Here is an 18,276-nt window from a genome sequence, read left to right as displayed (position 1 = left end):
CTAACAGGTGTCTCGTTGCAAATTAATTGATCACTAATATAAACTTAATTCTAACACTCCTTCTTGATCAATTAGCTCCTTGTATGCTTCATATAATCTTTATTCAATCATCCTCGATTACTGTATGGGAAAAATTCCTCCAAAAATCCTGTAGGAAAATTTTGAGGAGAAACCAAATTGTATGGCCAATGTATAAGATTTTGGAATTTCATATTGTATAAAATGATGAGATGACACTTGTCTTTTGCATACAGTTCCATTTCAATAAAGCACATCGTTACATGATATTTGGTGTTTAGTTAAGTTAATTTCTTTAATTAAGCTTGTTAGGCATTATCAAGTGCTATTGCTTAATTTTCATGATCATATAATTCTTCTTGAATTAAGCTCGTTGATCATTTAATATGATATTTGGTGCTTAATTACAATGAATTATTATTGTTAAAATTGCAATAGGTAACAAATTGCAAAACTAACAAATCACTAAATGTATTGTATGCTATTTGCACATACACATTGAATTTGCATGGCTTAATAAATAGGTCTGGAGTGTGAATTTGCATGGCTTAATATGGATGTAATTTGAGTTTAAACCGAGGACTTAAATATTAAAATTACTATGTACAAACTAGCTAAGGTGTAGACCAATCTCATATCTGCAAAATATTTTCTTGGAGAACATGTGTATGTAATCATCATAAGATGAAACATCTTAGTGACAAGCAAGTAATTTGCTGCTTAAAAGCTTGGTCTCAAGGCAAATAAATTTTTATAAAAGAATAAAAATTTATTGTAGCCAATGCCTAGATCTCCGTCAACTTATGTTCTAGTTCCAAGTTGAAGATATGTAATATATTTTGCATCCAATACATCATCAATTAAGTAAAACTTAATTAAAAGAATTCTATTTGTTAAAATACAATTTATATAGTAAATTGCAAAATTAACAAGGTTGACGTATTTAAATTTGTAATCTAATAATAATAATTAGTGCATAGGAGTACAAATTCTTCTCCGATTGTTGTCGCTAGCGAGTAGCCAGTGGCCGCTGTTCTTATGGCCTTCCTTTCTTCTGTTCTCGATCTTCTCGTTGTTGTGTCTGAATTAATTGCTTAGCCGTCTAGCAGCCATGAGTGGCAGCGAAGAACAAGTGTCGATGGCCGAAGCATTAAAGTTTTCCCGCATGCCGTGGATTAGCAATGCAAGATAAAGGAAGAAATAAAAATGAAGAGACAGGTTGAGAAGAAATTCTTCTGTTATTGGCCTGAGCATTAGCCTCTGGTTCTTGTTCCTGCAGTTGAGGCCATGCCACTCATCTCGGAGTTCTTCGACGCCGGTGAGGATAATGATGGAGAAATCGGCCAAGCCTTGTGCAGTGAAGAGGACGAAGCCTGTGAGTTTCTTCTTGCAGTCTTCCGTGATTAGCCAAACTCAGCGGAAGACAAGAACAGTTGCTTCTTCACCGATCCAATCTAGAATATGATCACGGTGTTGCCGTCGTGGGAGATGCGTTTGACGGAATCACCGGAGACACCAAATGTGATGCACTCCATCCGCCAGGAAGAAATTGGACATCATCTCCTCGTCGTCGAAGAAGACATGACCCAGCGGTGTGACTACTTTTCTTCTTCCTTCGCGTATGTCGTTGTCCTAGTACTGTTCCACAGAGGCCAACGTTGTTGTGGCCGATGAAGTTTGCCGTTGGGTCGCCGATCTTGTCTTGCTCCGTCGTTTCGTTTTCTCCTGTACTCCTGTTTCCATGGCCTTGCGTCGGTTGCAGTGCCGTGAAGGAGACTGTGGCATCGTCGATGGATGCAGGCTGTTCTTGGAGACCTCGCCGTGGCTGATGATGCATGCGGTTATGCCATCGAGTTGTTGTCGTGGGTGCGTCGCCGGCCGCCGCTGTTCGGATGATGTCGGCGAGACGACGAGTTGCGACGTAAAACGGTGATGGCACCTCGGTTGCCGATTCCGACGAAGACTATACAATCTCGTTCTCGCCATCTTCTCTTCTCTCGCTCACTGGAGAGCGTGCTGATAATACGTTATAATATGATTATATATTTATACACGGTGAAAAGATATATTGAAAGGACGTATCCTTTAGGACTTTATGCCTCCTTCGTAAAAAGTCATACCTATATATCAAGAGGTGTCTTTTCGAAAAAAAGGTGCAGACTAAACTTAAGCGGGACGGTCACGGATAGGGAAGCCCCTCGCGTCCCATTCCATTACTGCATGCACTGCACTGTCCGCCCGTCGCTCGCACCACGGCGGTGGCGGTAATCGGCACAGCCCGCCGATACTCGGCAACCGGCCGGCAGCAGGCGTCGCCGTCGGTGGATTCAGAGTTTCAGACAACACAACATGCAAGTCGACCCAGCCCTGGCAGTTCCCGTCCTCCACAAGCAAGCAAACCAATGAGCTGAGCTCCCTCCCCAACGGCCGTTACGTCGTGGCACGTGTGTCCGATGGGGACGGGACGAAAACCGCCGGCAATTATTGGTGCTCGCCTCGCCGGAGCCACTGGACTCCGGTGGCGCTGCAGGAAATACTATGAGCTGACGGACGAACGGACGGACCTCATCGCGAAGATACACCGCTCAAAAAGCCGTGGGCGCAGCACGTCGATGGCCCCGGCCCGGCCCACCGGTTGCAAATGTGGCTGGGAATGGGGGCTCTTCGCTGCCTGCCGGAAAATATCCAACGAGCCCTCGTCGTTTGGGCGCCACACACCGCTGCTACTGCTTGCGCGAGGAATCCGATCTGGGCTGTACGCGGCTGTCATCATCAGATGATGAAACCACCGGACAAAGTAGTCGCAGCTTCTCAAGATCATCAGCCACCCTGCCAGTTTTTTCTTACCTTCCAATTACAAAAGACATTCATTTCAGATGCAGATGATGGTATTGTTATCTATCTGAAACATGACTTTGACCACTAATTTTAATTTATGTGGCATTACATCCAAGATTGTTTTTCTTTTTTTTTGCAAAATAGTTGTCTGCACTTCCAAAGTACTTATTAGGGTCTACCAACCTTTGGCTTCTACAACTGGAGATAGAAGCCTGCGAACGGTGATCAAACAACCAAAACCAATAATTGTCCTTCCAGAAACTTAGGGAGTTACCAGGCTTGCCTTCAAAATTCTTCACAATTGTCAGCTCAAAATAAATATGTTCAGATTTGTACAGATGGGCCAGATTAACACATGATCTGGTAGGTCTTCTAAACTGTCTTGTTAATGTGATTTGTGATCCCAGATGTCGAACCAATTAACCCTACATGCATCATTCCAGTGGCCAAACTGTTGTACAGTTGTAAGATTTCCAATGTATATCAAGTGCAACTTCACATGAACAGATAAAAAAGAATATTTGGAAATTGGTCATGCACAATTTCTGATCTCAGGAAACTCAAGAATATAGAAGATAATGTAAATAAATCATGGTTAACCTTCGATCACCGAACTCTGACTAGTGTTCAAACTGAATGGCTACTGCCCAATACTGTCCTAAGTCTTAGAAAGTAAAAACAGCAGAATATTCTTAGAAAGCCCAAACATGCAACAATAATTCATCAGTGCAGGTTCTAAAAGATCCAACACAGATAAATGTATTAATCAATTTGGAACCTAAATGATTTAATTCATTGGTTCCAAAATGAAACAAAAAGTAATGCCATGTACATATTTCAAATTAGATACAAACCATTGTGATTGTGAGTGTGTATGTTCTAGTTCAGAAAAATAGCACTCTGACTCCCTACATCGGTTCCAAGCTAGATTCACCGTGTTTCTAAGAATGTAGCATGAGTCTTGGAAATTCATAACTTTTTCATACATAATTGGATACGGAACGACTCCATATAGCTAGCTAGGAAATCTTAGCTCTTGAATAGATTTACATCATTTTAGTTGAGAACTTCTCCATTTAAAGGAATCTAGATGTCCAAATATTTGTTTAAATTTCAGGACAACATATTTGGCAAAAAGCTCATTTGCTAAAAAAAGGGAAAAAAATTATCCCTCCTGCTGCCAGCCCCCACAAATTTAATTAATTTATTGGACGGGATTTCCAGTCCCAGTTTAAACCCACTCTAATTATTAGTGCCACTATACATCAGTGTCTACTTCAGAAACCGAAATCGACACTGATGGGGGTTTATGGTGCCAAGATTCTCAGGTGCTCAAACAAAAACAAGTTAATACTGTCCTAGTACACTGTTACAAAGAGGTTTCTAACCACAGAGCACGTTGAGATTATGACTTATGAGTATTCCAACTTTCCCAAGTTCCATAAGTTTGCTAGCTAGCTACCATGTGAGCACATGTCCCTGGAAACTTTTGCGCTATGCAACCAAGTAACCGCAGATCCTTATGATAGCAGACACGTCCGAAAGCATATGGTACCCTGTGAGAGCACATGAAGGGACCTCCCCCTGGGCAATGTAACAACCACCGGCGCCTTCTCTGTACTTTGCGTGCCAATCTGCCACTCCTTCCTCCCCTTGCTATATATAAGAAGCCAGCGTAGCCCTTGAGCTAGCACCGTGTGCCAGCAGCCAGATCGAGCCACTGACAGCGAAACCAACCGGCAGCGCCCGGCGTCGCACGCAGCCGCAGCCGCCATGGAGGAGTACAAGCCGGTGGCGGCCATGGTGGTGACGCAGTGCATCTACGCGGCGCTGGCGCTGTGGTCCAAGGCGGCGTTCACCGGCGGCATGAGCCCCCTGGTCTTCGTCGTCTACAGGCAGGCCGTTGCCACAGTTGTCCTCGTCCCCATCGTCATTGCGACCAACAGGTACGTGTGTACCAAAGGAACCGTGTTTCACTGACGATTCTGATCTTCGTCGGTCGTGACTGGTGGTGATCTGCAGGAAGAAGATGAAGGAGATGACGACGGGCCTTGGAATGGTAGGCTTCGTGCTGGTCTTCGTCGCGTCTCTTGTCGGGTATGCAAATTCAGTGCTAACGCTTGGGAGATAGTAGTAGTCACATAAGCCTGTATCGCCTATCTACACATCACCATTGTAGTGGAACCTTTCCAGATTCTTATTTGTGAGCTTTGACATTATCTTTTTGTTTTTTTGCTGTATCCATGCGGCTGACAGGGCGACGGTAAATCAGTGTTTGTACTACCAAGGGGTGCATCTGGGGTCGTCGTCGATGGCAACGGCCATGACCAACCTGATTCCGGCCATCACCTTCGCCATGGCTGCATCAGTCGGGTGAGTACCCGGCCTAGAATCCGTTTCGGCGCACTAGCAGGCACTGTTTCTCACTTTCTCTGCTCCACTTGTCGTCTGCTATGGCATACTGCATCTGTTTGGCTTCATACGTGGCTGCACGCCTGCACCTGTGGAGCTACAGCCGCGCCGGTGCCGGCCGGGACCAACGCGCCACCTCACTCAATCATGCATTTTTTTGCCGCGACCATAATCGCCGCCACATGAACACATGATGCCGCCTACCGGGGTAGCGAATCAGATCACTCCCTTTCTTCAAGGGATAGATCAAGAAGATCTGACGATCTCATCAGACTGCCTTTCAACTACTGATTATTCCTGTGCAATTCGTTCATGCGTTCCAAAATCCAAACAAGAACTCAAATTCCTCCCCAAAAAAATTCAGCAAAGAAATCTACATGAGCTCGAAAGAGAACTTTGGAAATTTTCAGATCGGCGATGTATAGTTGTACTATCTCTGAAACGAAGTCGAGTCCAAAACCAGACGATGTCACAGGCGGCTGGAGTTCCGATATGACACGATGGTGGCGCCGAGTCACATGATGGCTTCGATATGGTTATTTATTTGGAATAAAGCTCCAGGTCATGCATGCTTACTTTGACGGTCTGACTCTTTGTCAGCATGCGGAAGCATCAGGTTTCTTCATTCCATGCAGAACCAACTCTTTCCAGCTAGCTTCGCAGTTTTCAGTTAGGACAAAATGATCGTAGGTTCACGCACGCACTCTTGAATAATGCCATGTTAAATTATGTTGTGACATTCACTAGCTCCCTCCCAGAATATGCCACTCATGCAATGGATCGTCTTCAATCAGATCTATCTGTCGATCACCGGTTTCGTGGCTTGGCCAGGATTAGTATTATCGTCTCGATTTGTCTGAAATTTTGTTTTTGACGAGGTCAAAATTCGTCCGGCAAACGTGAATGAAGTTACTGCCACTGTCAATCTGTCAGCTGATGCCTCTATCTGATTCACTCAACAGCCTTGAGAAGGTGGAGGTGAGGAGGCCGAGGAGCCTGGCCAAGATATTCGGCACGGCCGTCTGCGTCGGCGGCGCCATGGCCGTGGCCTTCTTCAAGGGCCCGAAGCTGCTGGGCGGCCTGCACGCCCTCCTCCACTCGCCGTCGTCGGGCAGCCGGTGGGTGACGGGCGCGCTGTTCCTCGTCGGCAGCAGCTCCTGCTGGTCGCTCTGGCTCATCCTGCAGGTGCCCATCTGCAAGTCGTACGTGGAGCCCCTGGCGCTGTCGGCGTGGATGTGCCTCCTGTCCACGCTGCAGTCCGCGCTGCTCGTCTCCTTCCTCCAGCCGGACCCGGGCGCCTGGAGGATCCGCTCGCTCTTCGAGCTCTCCTGCTGCCTCTTCTCGGTATGTACAGCTAATAAGATGATGACTCGTTCTTCGTCGTGATCGACTGCTTGCTTCCTCGCTCGCTGCCGTTGAACCTTTGGATGTGATGCCGTCGCTGCCCTGTGTGTGGTGGTGATGCAGGGCGTGTTCGGGTCGGGCGTGACGTTCTACCTGCAGTCGTGGTGCATCTCGATGAGGGGCCCGCTCTACTCGGCCATGTTCAACCCGCTCTGCACCGTCATCACCACCGTGTTCGCGGCGATCGTTCTCCGGGAAGAGCTGCACGTCGGCAGGTCTGTTGCTTGCTTGGACGCCTGTCCACTTTCAAGTTTCAAGAGCTAGCCTGCAGGTTCATTTTTGTATGGGATGGAGTTCTGGCAACACATCTACAACTTTTCTGCTCTCTTATTCAGCTTGTTGGGGGCGATCGCCGTCATCGCGGGGCTGTACGTCGTGCTGTGGGGCAAAGCGGGCGACGGAGGCAAGAGGGGGAGGGAGCCGGAGCACGCGGACGATTTGGAGAAGACGATGACCCGGTCGGATTCGATGCTCGACGCCGGGAACGGCATCTCCGAGCCGTTCCTGCGTGCGGAGGGCGATCTAACAGAGAAGTAGACGGGGGATTTTTGCAGTTGCTACTAGCTAGCCCGTTTCAGAGCTCATCACGGGCACGGCTGTGTGAGCCAGCAATTTCGGGGTCATTGTATCATTTGTGCTGTGCAGTGCACTCCCATTTTTGTCATGGAGTTTGTTTGTTCAAGTTTGACCTGCATACTTATCTTATGTAGTTTCACAAAATTTTGCTCTAGGTGAAAGTGTCTCTAGCCTTGTATTTAGAGCACCTCAGTAGCATTCAGAGATATAGGTAGGGGTGGTAAACGGTTTTAAAATTTAGCCTAGATAATTTAAGAACTGGATTCTGATTTTATATAATTTTAAGCTAAAAATATAAAGGGTTAAATTGGATTATGAAGAGAGCATTAGAACCATGATCCGTTACCGGTTACCACCCCTAGATATAGAGCGAATATATAAAGCCGTTAATAAAATTCCCTCATCGGCAAAGTCGGGAGAATATTGCTTCTTCGCCAGTAAAGTCCTTACCTGAGTTATGGCCTTCGGAACATAGCACCGTCGAGCTGACTCCGAACTGAGTTGTGGGCTTTTATGGGCTTGCACTGCAAGTTGGATATTTTTTTCTCGGGTAAAGGAGAGCTTTATTAATTAGGTAGAAGGTTTACAATCCTTCTTGATCAGATCAGCGACGCACGCAGGCGACTGACCCAACCATACTACAGCATGTGTGTTCCTTCTAGCTAAAGAAGCTAACTCATGGGCAACTAAGGGTAACTCCAACAGACTCGGTAAATCCATCCCGCCCGGTAAAAAAAGAAAAATGATGGTAAAAGTCTCGTTCCAATGGACTCGCCATCTACCTCGCTTCTCTATCCCGCTCGGTATCTCCTCCTCTTCCCTCGGCATCTTTGCCGAGCGCGCCTTCCTCGCCATCTCACCTCGCTCCTATTTCCCACGCCGATTTCGCCTCCGATTCGCCCTCCAGCCCTCGTGCCCGCGCCCCTCCCTCACCGCTTCGGAGCCGCACCCATCGTCGCCGCTCCCGCGCTGTGCCGTTGTTGCCGTCCCCGTTCTAGGCCACTCTTGTCTCCCGCGCTCTCCCTCCGCTCCCGCCGCCGCCGCCGTCCCGCCGCAGCGCGTCGCTGCAGCTCCTTGCGCGGCGACCATGGCCGTCGCCGTCATTCCCCACGCCCATCCCTACCTCCATCGCTCACCCGCGTCCACCGAGGACCCCACCGGGTTCACACTCTCCTCCTCTTCACGGTGGTGCCGGCCCCGCCGGCGGCGGCCAGCGACCGCCGGTTGGCCTTGTTGCCTTGGCCCGCCCCCACCTGTAGAGAGGGAAAGGAAGGGGGTTAGGATAGAGCTGGGTGATAAAAAGAAAGATCCAAATGAGAGATTCCACATGTCAGGTGTACGAAGAGTCTGATTTAGCTAGTTTGTTGGAGTGTACCGAAATATAGAGAGGGAATTTTGGCTAAATGAATAGCTAAATGAAAATATAGAGAGTGAGATTTGGCTAGGCTTTTGGAGATGCTCTAAGTTACACTCTCTCTTTTACCTCGGCAACCTGCCAATCGACCAGCAGACTCGCCTGGTCTTTTGCTTCCGCCACAATGAAACTGGTTGCAGATCGGTCCCCTACCTCCTTCATCGCTTGGACAATCCGCACGCAATCGGATTCGATGATTGCCGGTCCCTGCGCCCACTGTGCGGCAAGCCGAAAGCCCTCCAAACATGCCTAGGCTTCTGCTTCTACGACATCTAGGCATCTGAAAAGAGCACGCCATGCTGTGAGAACTACGCGCCCATCGCTGTCTCTGGCCACCACGCCAACACCCGACTGGGAGACGAGAAATCCATCAACATTGAACCTGACCCATCCTAGCGGAGGAGGTTCCCACACTGACTTCGCCTCAGGTGACCTCGTATTGCCGGATGATGAACAGGGCTTCTTGCCTTTACCTGAGCCGTTGGTTTCGCTAGTGCAGACTTCAGAGAGGGAGGTTTGCAGAGCACATGGAGCATGGACAGCTTCCGAGATACCGGTTGGACCAGACTGGTGGGTTATGTTACTGTGGATTGCCCACGTTTTCCATAACAACAATTTTGTGAGATCTCTCTCCTCGGCTGTGCACTGATCAAGAAGCAGCAGCAGCCAGTCCGACCCCGTATATCTGAATTTCGCCTCCTCTGGCAGCTGCCAGCGATCCCGCATGGCCATTCGTAGCCCCACAGCCCGTGGACAAGTTACCGTTGCGTGGTAGGTTGATTCCTTCTCGCGATCACACAGCGGGCAGGTAGCACTTGGCTCCAATTTCCTAATGAACTTAGCACGTCTGGTGGGTAAGATGTCCCTGGCGAGCTTCCAAATGAACACATTCACTTTGGGAGGAACGTGTCCACTCCAAACATGCGACCATAATTTCCGTTCCCCGAGCTAGTAGGCTAACTATCCTCACCTCTCTTTATCCTGAGGGCTAAGTTATATGTGCTTCTGACAGAGAACACACCAGATTTCTCTGAGTGCCATGCGATGAAGTCCTCAGGGAGTCGGTTCGGAATTTTTATCTTGGCAATTTCCTCAGCATCTGCCGGATTAAATATCTGGATAAGCTTGTCGAAATCTCAGCTTCTTCCATCAATATCAAGTAACTCTGACACCCAGCGCAACCTACATCTGTTGGATAGTGTGTATGGGACATCCACATCTCATATTTGTAGATGTCAAAGAAAATATCTTTTCGTAGAGTATGAATTCTTCATGTTGTCTTCTAAACATAATTATGAATACATTAGACAACGGTATGTTTCCAATTATTTTATCATGTAAATATAGGAACGAATTCACCTTATATTACTTGAATGATCGTACCCAAAAGTGTCAGGCGCAACAACCTCGATCACAACTAGCCACGCGCACCACGTCTTGTAAATATCTTTTTTTGGAAGGCATGTTGAATACATCATGAGGTTCAATGAAAAGGGAAAAAACTATGACTACGATTAGAAAAAACATAGAGTAATTGGTAACTGAGTTCCATCGCAACTACGAAAAGATTACAAAGCATCCATAGATAAATATGTGTTAGGAAATGAATAAAAAAAATTTCAATAGATAAAGAAGTTTTGAAATGAATGAATTTTGTGATTAGGCATGGCTCTAAATGTATGTCCATTAAAATTGTTGAAGAGCACGGGTATAAAATTTGCATTTCTCGCACCAACAGCCAACAGGCGGCAAAGACGCGGTGCGCGTCGCTATCCGCTGATCGAACGCCGACCGCGCGCAGCGGACTGCAGCCGCTCCCTTCCCTTCCCAGGCGCGTACACAAGCACGAGTCATTCTTTACCACCGGCCGCAAGTGGAGAACAGAGTGAGCAGAGCGCATCGGCACAAGCGCGAGCTGATCAGTGCACACAAGCTCTGTTCCGCTCGGTGCCGTGGATCCCAATCTCGCAGCTCTCTCCCCCTCTCCACTCCAGTGCCTAGCCGGACACATGGCCGGCGGCCGCGGAGGGGTTCAAGCCGTGCGCAGCGATGGTGGCCACGCAGTGCATCTTCGCGGCCATGACGCTGTGGGTCAAGGCGGCGTTCGCCGGCGGCATGAGCCCCACGGTCTTCGTCGTCTACAGGCAGGCTGTCGCCACCCTCGTCCTCGCTCCCATCGCCGTCATCGCCAACCGGTAGGATCTGATCGATCAGCGGTGCTGCTCCTATGTCCTCCCCCAAGATTTATGTAATTTTGTTTGTGATTTTTTCTGAAATCTGAACTCGTCAGGAGCATGCTGAAGGAGATGAGACTTGGAATGAATGGCTTCTTCTTGGTGTTTATGGCAGCTTTGTTTGGGTACAAATTCTTGCTCGTGGGACATGGAGTAGTAGCCAGCAACATTTTTCTTACTCTGTTTTCGACAACTACCAATTTTGTGCAACAGAGCAACAGTGAATCAGAACCTGTGCTACCAAGGGCTGCAGTTAGGGACGTCGTCGCTGGCCACGACCATGACGAACTTGATACCGGCGATAACCTTCGCCATGGCAGTAGCCCTTGGGTGAGTACCTAGAAAACATGCCTGCTGTACTTCATCCTCTCTTTTTTTTTCAGAATACCAGTGCTGACTATTGAGCATAGAGTGAACAGATGCCCTACATGGCTATAAATTTCACTAATCGTTCGACGCTTACAGACTTGCATCGAGTCATTCATTAAAGGGCCACTAACAAACAGAAGGCGCGTCAATTTACTTCTCTAGTTGCGTGTTGTATTAGTGTACAACGACACTGGATGGCATGTCCCCTAGCTCGTCACATGGATGCCTGCTCTTTTGTCTTTTACGATATTGCACTGCGTGTGATCTCGATCTCTTGTAACTAGCTTTGTCACAACTTAAAGCTTCATTTTTTTAAGGAAACACAACTTAAAGCTTCATACCTGCATGATCCTTGTACATACAATTCTTTTGCAGACCTTTTGGAAAAAGTCAAGTCAAGATACTCAAATTTTAGCTAGCTTAATGGCCAAAGGATTTTTTTGTTAAGAGAAAATACCACGGGCACAATAATTTTGTGTTTTCCTACCTGTATTTTCCAGGCGAAAAAAAAACTGGTGGCTGACAGAAAAGCAGCTAATTTTGTAGAAAACTGCAACACGATGATAGTTCAATTTCTCTGGTGATATTCTGAAATATTGCATCGCTGACATTAGCGTTTCTTCCATCCAATTCATCGACAGGCAGGAAAGAGTGAATATCAAAGAAATAAGTAGCATGGCTAAGGTCCTCGGCACTGCAGTCTGTGTTGGAGGAGCCATCGCGATTGCATTCTTCAAAGGTCCAAAGCCGCTGAACCTCTCACTCAACCACTCGTCAAGCAGCAAATGGGTGATGGGAGCGCTCTTACTCATCGGCAGCAGCTCCTGCTGGTCCGTTTGCTGGTCCCTTTGGCTCATCTTGCAGGTCATTATGCTAAGAGCCTAAGAACCATTTCATTAGCATGTAATCCTTCTTTCAAAATTATAAATAGAGATTTATTATTTTCCATTGAAAAATTGCAACCCCTTATTGATCTTTCATGTTCCAAAACCGTATGTGCGGATGCCTATGTCACTGGTACTGGCAAATAAGGGATTACATAAAACTGCAATTATAGGATAATGAAAAGAAACGGTGCTGTACTCTAAGAGTGGGAGGAGTGAATTAGACAAATCTAAAACTTTAATCTATGCCTCAAACTAGTTAGCACAAAATATAAGTTAAAGTATATTATCTAGATGTGTAACTAGGGTTCAACTAGTGTGAAAATCTCATCCTAAAAGTTTTGCAACATAAAGCCAATCCTAGCAAAATACTACACTAAGAATGTAAAGGCACACAAGATTGCAATAAAAAATATGGAAACTTAAAGAAAAAGGATGAGGGGAAGCAAACTCTCGACACGAAGATTTATCCTGTGATATTGGTAGGCACAAGGCCACCTCTAGTCCATGTTATTTAAGTACTCACTAAGAGTATTGCTTTCCGGTCACCAAATCTGTTCCGAAACTCTTCTTGACTCGCCATCCATGCTTAGCCACTAAGGCTCTCGTCAAGTCCCCGGTCACATCGATACCGTCTCCACTAAGGGAGCTTCTCCATGAAGGAAGGGGGTCTTCACGTACTGCGTACAAAGCCATCGTCATCGCTCCACACCAAGCCGGAGGGTCGATGACTTGTCGGCGAACCACCAACACTCTAGGCTGGCACACTGAGATACAACTTGTGGTTCACTCAAGAACCAGCACACAAGACAGCAACGCCTTGCTTTCTCACTCTTTCTAGAGCTAATCCTAGCACTAACACTCTCAAAGCTTGTGCTAAACCTAAGGATGTGATCAATGAGCTCACTGGTGGCTTGGAGAACTTTTTCGGAGTGTGGGTAGCTTCTCACGAACTCTAGCAGCCTCAAATAACCCGAGGTGAGGCCTTATATAGGCTAGAGGGTAACTTATAGCCTTTGCTTCCTTTTACCCAAAAAAGCATAAACCGTCGGTTAAACCGGTCACTACCGTCGGTCTAACCGGTCACACTCAGCCTGCCTACTAGCCGTTAAACTACAACTGTCATCCTCTGCTGACGTCATTGCACCGACGCAGTGCACCAACGACCGTCAGTTTAACCGGTACTGAAGACTTTAATTGGAAACCCTTCTGAAACCAAATATGCGTACTACGTAACCACAGCACGCTTGTACCAACGCCTTCTTTTGCACCGTCAGTTTAATCGGTGCCTCTATCATTTCTCCACTTAATCGTCATGTCGTCTCCTTATTGCACCGAGGCCTCCATTTTTGTAGCGTCTTGTAGCGTCGGTTCAACCGGTGCAACTAGGTTCTTCTGTACTTGTTGTTTCAACTACCAATGCACCGACCCGTTATATTCTAGGACCGTCGGTTCAACCGGTCGACTGGATTTCGGCTGGCACTTGTCCAATTCGTCGCTGCGATCATTTGGGCACCTCAAATATATTCTCTCTATATTTTCACTACACCTTGGATATCTTGACAGCAAATTGAACCATCTTGAATATGAATTGGACTCCATCCATAGGATCTATAAATCCTACAATCTTTAGCTTACAAACTCGTTAGTCCCATTGACTATGTTATCACACAATCACCAAAATCACAACTATGGTCTAATGGAACCATGTTCCTTACAGATAAAAAATATTTCCGCACATAGGTAAGTCAAGATTCATACTGTGTCAACTTTTAGGAACAAATAGGCTAATAATAAATATATTTAGTGGGTTTTTCCAAGATGTATATCAGCAAGCATTCACATCGACATTGATTTTTCTTATTACTAAACAAATATATCCAATGAGAAATTTGTGTCAAATATTTTTAGGTTGTTGCATACTCAAGGTCTCAAGCTATCTAAGCTTTATCCCACTTATGTGTTCTAAGAAAACCTTTCTCCATATTACGTTCTGCTGCGTTGAGATCTAAAATTTGAAAAATAGTTTCATAGCATAAAAATTAAATATGACTTGACATTACAGTGTAACTCAAATTAGTGATCAGACACCACCACATTGTCTACATAAGTGGCTGCACAATCATACGTTTATTTGGATCTCAGGCGCCCATCTGCAGATCCTACTACATGGATCCTCTGACCCTATCGGCCTGGACCTGCTTCCTGTCCACGCTGCAATCCGCGGTGGTCGCCTTCCTCCTGCTGCCGGACCGGAGCGCGTGGAAGATCCACTCCCTCTTCGAGCTCTCATGCTACATCTTCGCCGTGAGTGCAACTAATTATTCGTTCAGAAAACTCAAAGGTAGAACAGCAATCTGAGGGTCTTGGCTGACGGAGTCATCTCGCACAGGTGGAATGCAGGGCGTGTTCGGGTCGGGCGTGGTGTTCTACCTGCAGTCTTGGTGCATCTCGGTGAGGGGGCCCCTCTACTCGGCCATGTTCACCCCGCTCTGCACCGTGCTCACCACGCGCTCTCCTCCGTCATCCTGCACGAGGAGCTGCACATTGGCAGGCACGTTTCTTCTCTGAACCACAAACTCATTTCTTTCGTTGTTATCAGGTAGATTGAGTTCGAAACCTGAAGCTTTCTTTTCTTTTTTTTTTCTGTCAGCTTGTTAGGCGCCGTCGCTGTCGTCGCCGGCCTGTACGTCGTGCTGTGGGGCAAAGCAGAGGACGCGAGGACGGGGAGGGCGCCGGATCGGAGCAAAGATTCGACGGACAGGGCCGCACTGTCTGGTGCGCAACTCGATGTCGAGGACACTCCGGCCGCACCCCCTCTAGCAGACGCAGCACCCGTGGGGCAAGCACGCAGCTGATCGAGAGCAGGACAGATGATCCCTTTTCTGTTGTGCAGTCTTGTTTTTGCCATGAATTTTGCTGCTGCAAGTTGACGTCTGATTTGTGCCATTCGTCGGCAATAAACTGAAGGGTTTGATGCGACAGGCACACTGTGTGCCGTATAGTAGTAGTATGTGGTGGTGCTTGGCTGTTTCGCAGGCTCGAAGGACATGTGGTGGAGATGCTACCTGTGATGCAAGAATGGCGACGCGATCAGAGAGAAGAGAAATCGAGCAAGTTTGCTACCTAAGCAATCATGTCCGACACAGACAGGAAGTAATTATATTCATGATGAGCTCCAGCAGGGCATGGCGCATAATTGCTTAGTTACTAATTTGCATATCCACGATTGGTTTGACCACGGAACTCCACAAAGAGAAAACAATCACCCAATCACCCCAAACCATAAACAAAATGCTAGCTGCTAAGTTTGTCCGCGAGCGCGCGCACATGGATGCTCCTACATAGCTGGCGAAGTGGCGACTCGAGTGGGCGTCCCCAATCCCCCCACCTCTCCCGCTCGCGGATCTCCGATCTCGCCAGTAGCCATGGCCGGCGGCGGCGGCGGCGTTCCGTGGCTGGAGCGGTACGGGCCGGGCGCGGGGATGGTGCTGGTGCAGCTGTTCTACGCGCTGGTGGACGTGGCGCTCAAGACGGCGAGCGGGCTCGGCATGCGCCCCATCGTCTTCGTCGCCTACCGCCAGGGGATCGCCGCCGCCACGCTCCTCCTCGCCTCGCTCGCCGCCAGGGGGTGCACGCTGCAGCCCATGGCCGTCGGCGCGCGGGCCTTCGGGCTCATCTTCGCGGCCTCCCTAGCCACGTGAGTATGTGCCCCCGTCCCCTGTTCTGGAACACCTGAACGTAGCAAGGGAATTTCAGCAGTACGATTGGGCTCACTCCTTGGCTTGTTCTTTTGCTTCTGATTACTCGATCGGGCAGCGCGACGGGGCAGTACTTCTACCTGCAGGGGCTGCTCCTGGCGTCGCCGTCCATGGCCAGGGCCACCACCAACCTCGCCCCCGGCATCACCTTCGCCATCGCCGCCGTTATCGGGTACGTTTTCTTTTGTGACCCCTTTGTTGAGCGGAAAGTTAGGCCCAGCACTTTGCGTTTTTTTTTGACTCCTGGGCCCAGGCTAAATAAATTCTTTCATCATGGGCCTATTTGTTTCGTGGGCCAAGATAGTAGCCCAGTGTCGTCAAGAACAGCCCATTTGGATAGAACTATGATGACCCCGCCCGTAGCAGCCCAAATTCTTACTTCCTCCCGCCTTTTGATTCGGCTCGTGTAGGTTAGAGAAGGTGGATATCAGAAGCTTGAGAAGCGTCGCCAAGATCGTCGGCACCGCCATCTGCCTCGCCGGAGCGGTGTTCATGGCGTTCTTCAAGGGTCCCAAGCTCCTCGGCGCGGTTCTGGTCTCGGCGACCGGCGACTGGGTGAAAGGAGGGATCTATCTCGTCGGAAATGCTGCCTGCGTCTCCATCTGGTACATCTTCCAGGTAACTACTAATTGCACTGATGCTTGCAACCGCCTTGCATCGGCAAGATTCAACACGCTATTTTGGGGGGGTTTTAGGTGACTGGTCAAGTGACAGTGCTGCATCAATTGGTTGCAGGTGCCCGTCTGCAAATCGTACCTTGATCCCCTGTCTCTGGCGACCTGGATGTGCTTCCTAGCGACCTTGCAGTGCACGGTGATGGCCTTCTTCCTGGAGCCAAACTACTTGCAAATTTGGAAGCTCAACTCGTTCTGGGAGTTCCCCTGCATCTTGTACGGAGTAAGTTCACCTGAATCCATGCTTGATCGATCATGTACGCATTTGTTTCAAACTTTGAATTGTATTGCATTGAGATCAATCACAATTCAAAACAATTTTTGTAGGGAGTATTTGCCTCTGGCGCAAACTTTTTCCTCCAATCCTGGTGCATATCAGTGAAAGGCCCCCTTTACAGCGCAATCTTTACGCCCCTGAGTGCAGTGATCACAGCAATATTATCTACACTCTTCCTGCATGAAGAACTCCATATTGGAAGGTATGCTTCAATGTGATACTAGCACTCAGATAATCGCTGTTCTTGTGCTTCTTCACAGTGAACTTTGTTGTGTGCAGCCTATTGGGAGCTATTACTATCATTGTCGGCTTGTATGTGGTGCTGTGGGGCAAAGCTGATGACGCGAAGAGCGAGAGTCTGGCAATCCATTCTAGTGGTTCCAAAGGAGGTGTAGATTCAGACTGTATCGGTGTTAGGGTACAGTCTCACCCAAATCTTTCAGAACCGTTGTTATCTGACAACGGTAATACTCAGACACACTAGATTTCTTTAGTGTAATGCTAATTTTATATTTCAAGAATACACCAGAGAAATGCTTATCATTTTTGGAATGATAGTGATAGTTGCGCTGTTTCATGCTAATGTTAAGCTTCCCAGAGGAATTAAGATTGAGCAATTTTTCATTTACCAGAAATGGTCTAATGCCTAGCCTGCAAGTCTTCTCTAGTTAATAATGATTTTTTGAAGAGTATTTCAGTAAAAAAAAAAGGCAAAGGTATTGTGTGGGCAAGATTTTTTTTAACCTGACGTCATAGTACATTTCTTAGTGGAATTTTCCATCAAACAATATAGCTGGTGCCGGATCTTTCAGTTCGTTTTCTGAAAAATCAAATCATTTGGTCTCAACTGTCGAATTGTATGCCCTGCTGTTGGTCAAAGTAGAGATGCAAAAGCAAGTGACTGATTATCGCATCTACTGACTCCAAACCCAAACAGTGTATAAGAGTAGAGTGCCATATCGAAAAGCATTCCGAACCGTTGTTATCTGAGAACGCTGATCGATAAGAACACTCATTCGTGCTAGTATTTGCTACATGTATAGCATACCAATGGTAGTTGAAAGTTTTTCGTTAACATCTAACCTCAAAAAAAGTTGACAATTAGCTATGCTTATCCTACCTAGCTGGCCTGTTGATGAAACAGTTCAATGCACAGCCTGCAAGTCTTCTCTAGTTTACAGTACTTGTAGAAGAACATCGCAAAGCGAAAACAAAAGAAGGATATTGTGTCGACAAAGTTCCTCTCAAACCGATGTCATAGAGCATTTTTCTAGTGAAACTTTCCGTCGAGCAATATAATACCAGTTCTATGGCTTCATTTTCTGAAAAGACTAAACCATCTGGCCCAGTCCCCTTGGATATTTTCCAAGCGAACCAGCAATAGCCACCACCACCACCTTCCGGAATCAGTAACC

At 47.4% G+C, this 18,276-nt stretch overlaps 1 protein-coding gene and 1 pseudogene across 1 annotated transcript; both read left to right on the top strand.

Annotated features, from left to right (window-relative positions):
- Positions 1-4,629: 4,629 nt before the first annotated feature.
- LOC112881942 (WAT1-related protein At4g30420-like) lies at positions 4,630-7,354 on the top strand. The gene is made up of 6 exons (XM_025946876.1): positions 4,630-4,802; positions 4,879-4,953; positions 5,113-5,229; positions 6,231-6,612; positions 6,736-6,887; positions 7,008-7,354. Exons 1-6 carry the CDS (start codon positions 4,630-4,632, stop codon positions 7,207-7,209), a joined length of 1,101 nt encoding a protein of 366 aa, XP_025802661.1. The 3' UTR covers positions 7,210-7,354.
- A 3,063-nt stretch (positions 7,355-10,417) lies between these two features.
- On the top strand, positions 10,418-17,363 carry LOC112881089 (annotated as a pseudogene).
- Positions 17,364-18,276: the final 913 nt, after the last annotated feature.

This window comes from Panicum hallii, chromosome 2 (genome assembly GCF_002211085.1).
Source record: "Panicum hallii strain FIL2 chromosome 2, PHallii_v3.1, whole genome shotgun sequence".
NCBI lineage: Eukaryota > Viridiplantae > Streptophyta > Magnoliopsida > Poales > Poaceae > Panicum > Panicum hallii.
Note: the sequence above shows the minus strand (reverse complement) of the source record. Positions and strands in the feature narration are given on the sequence as shown.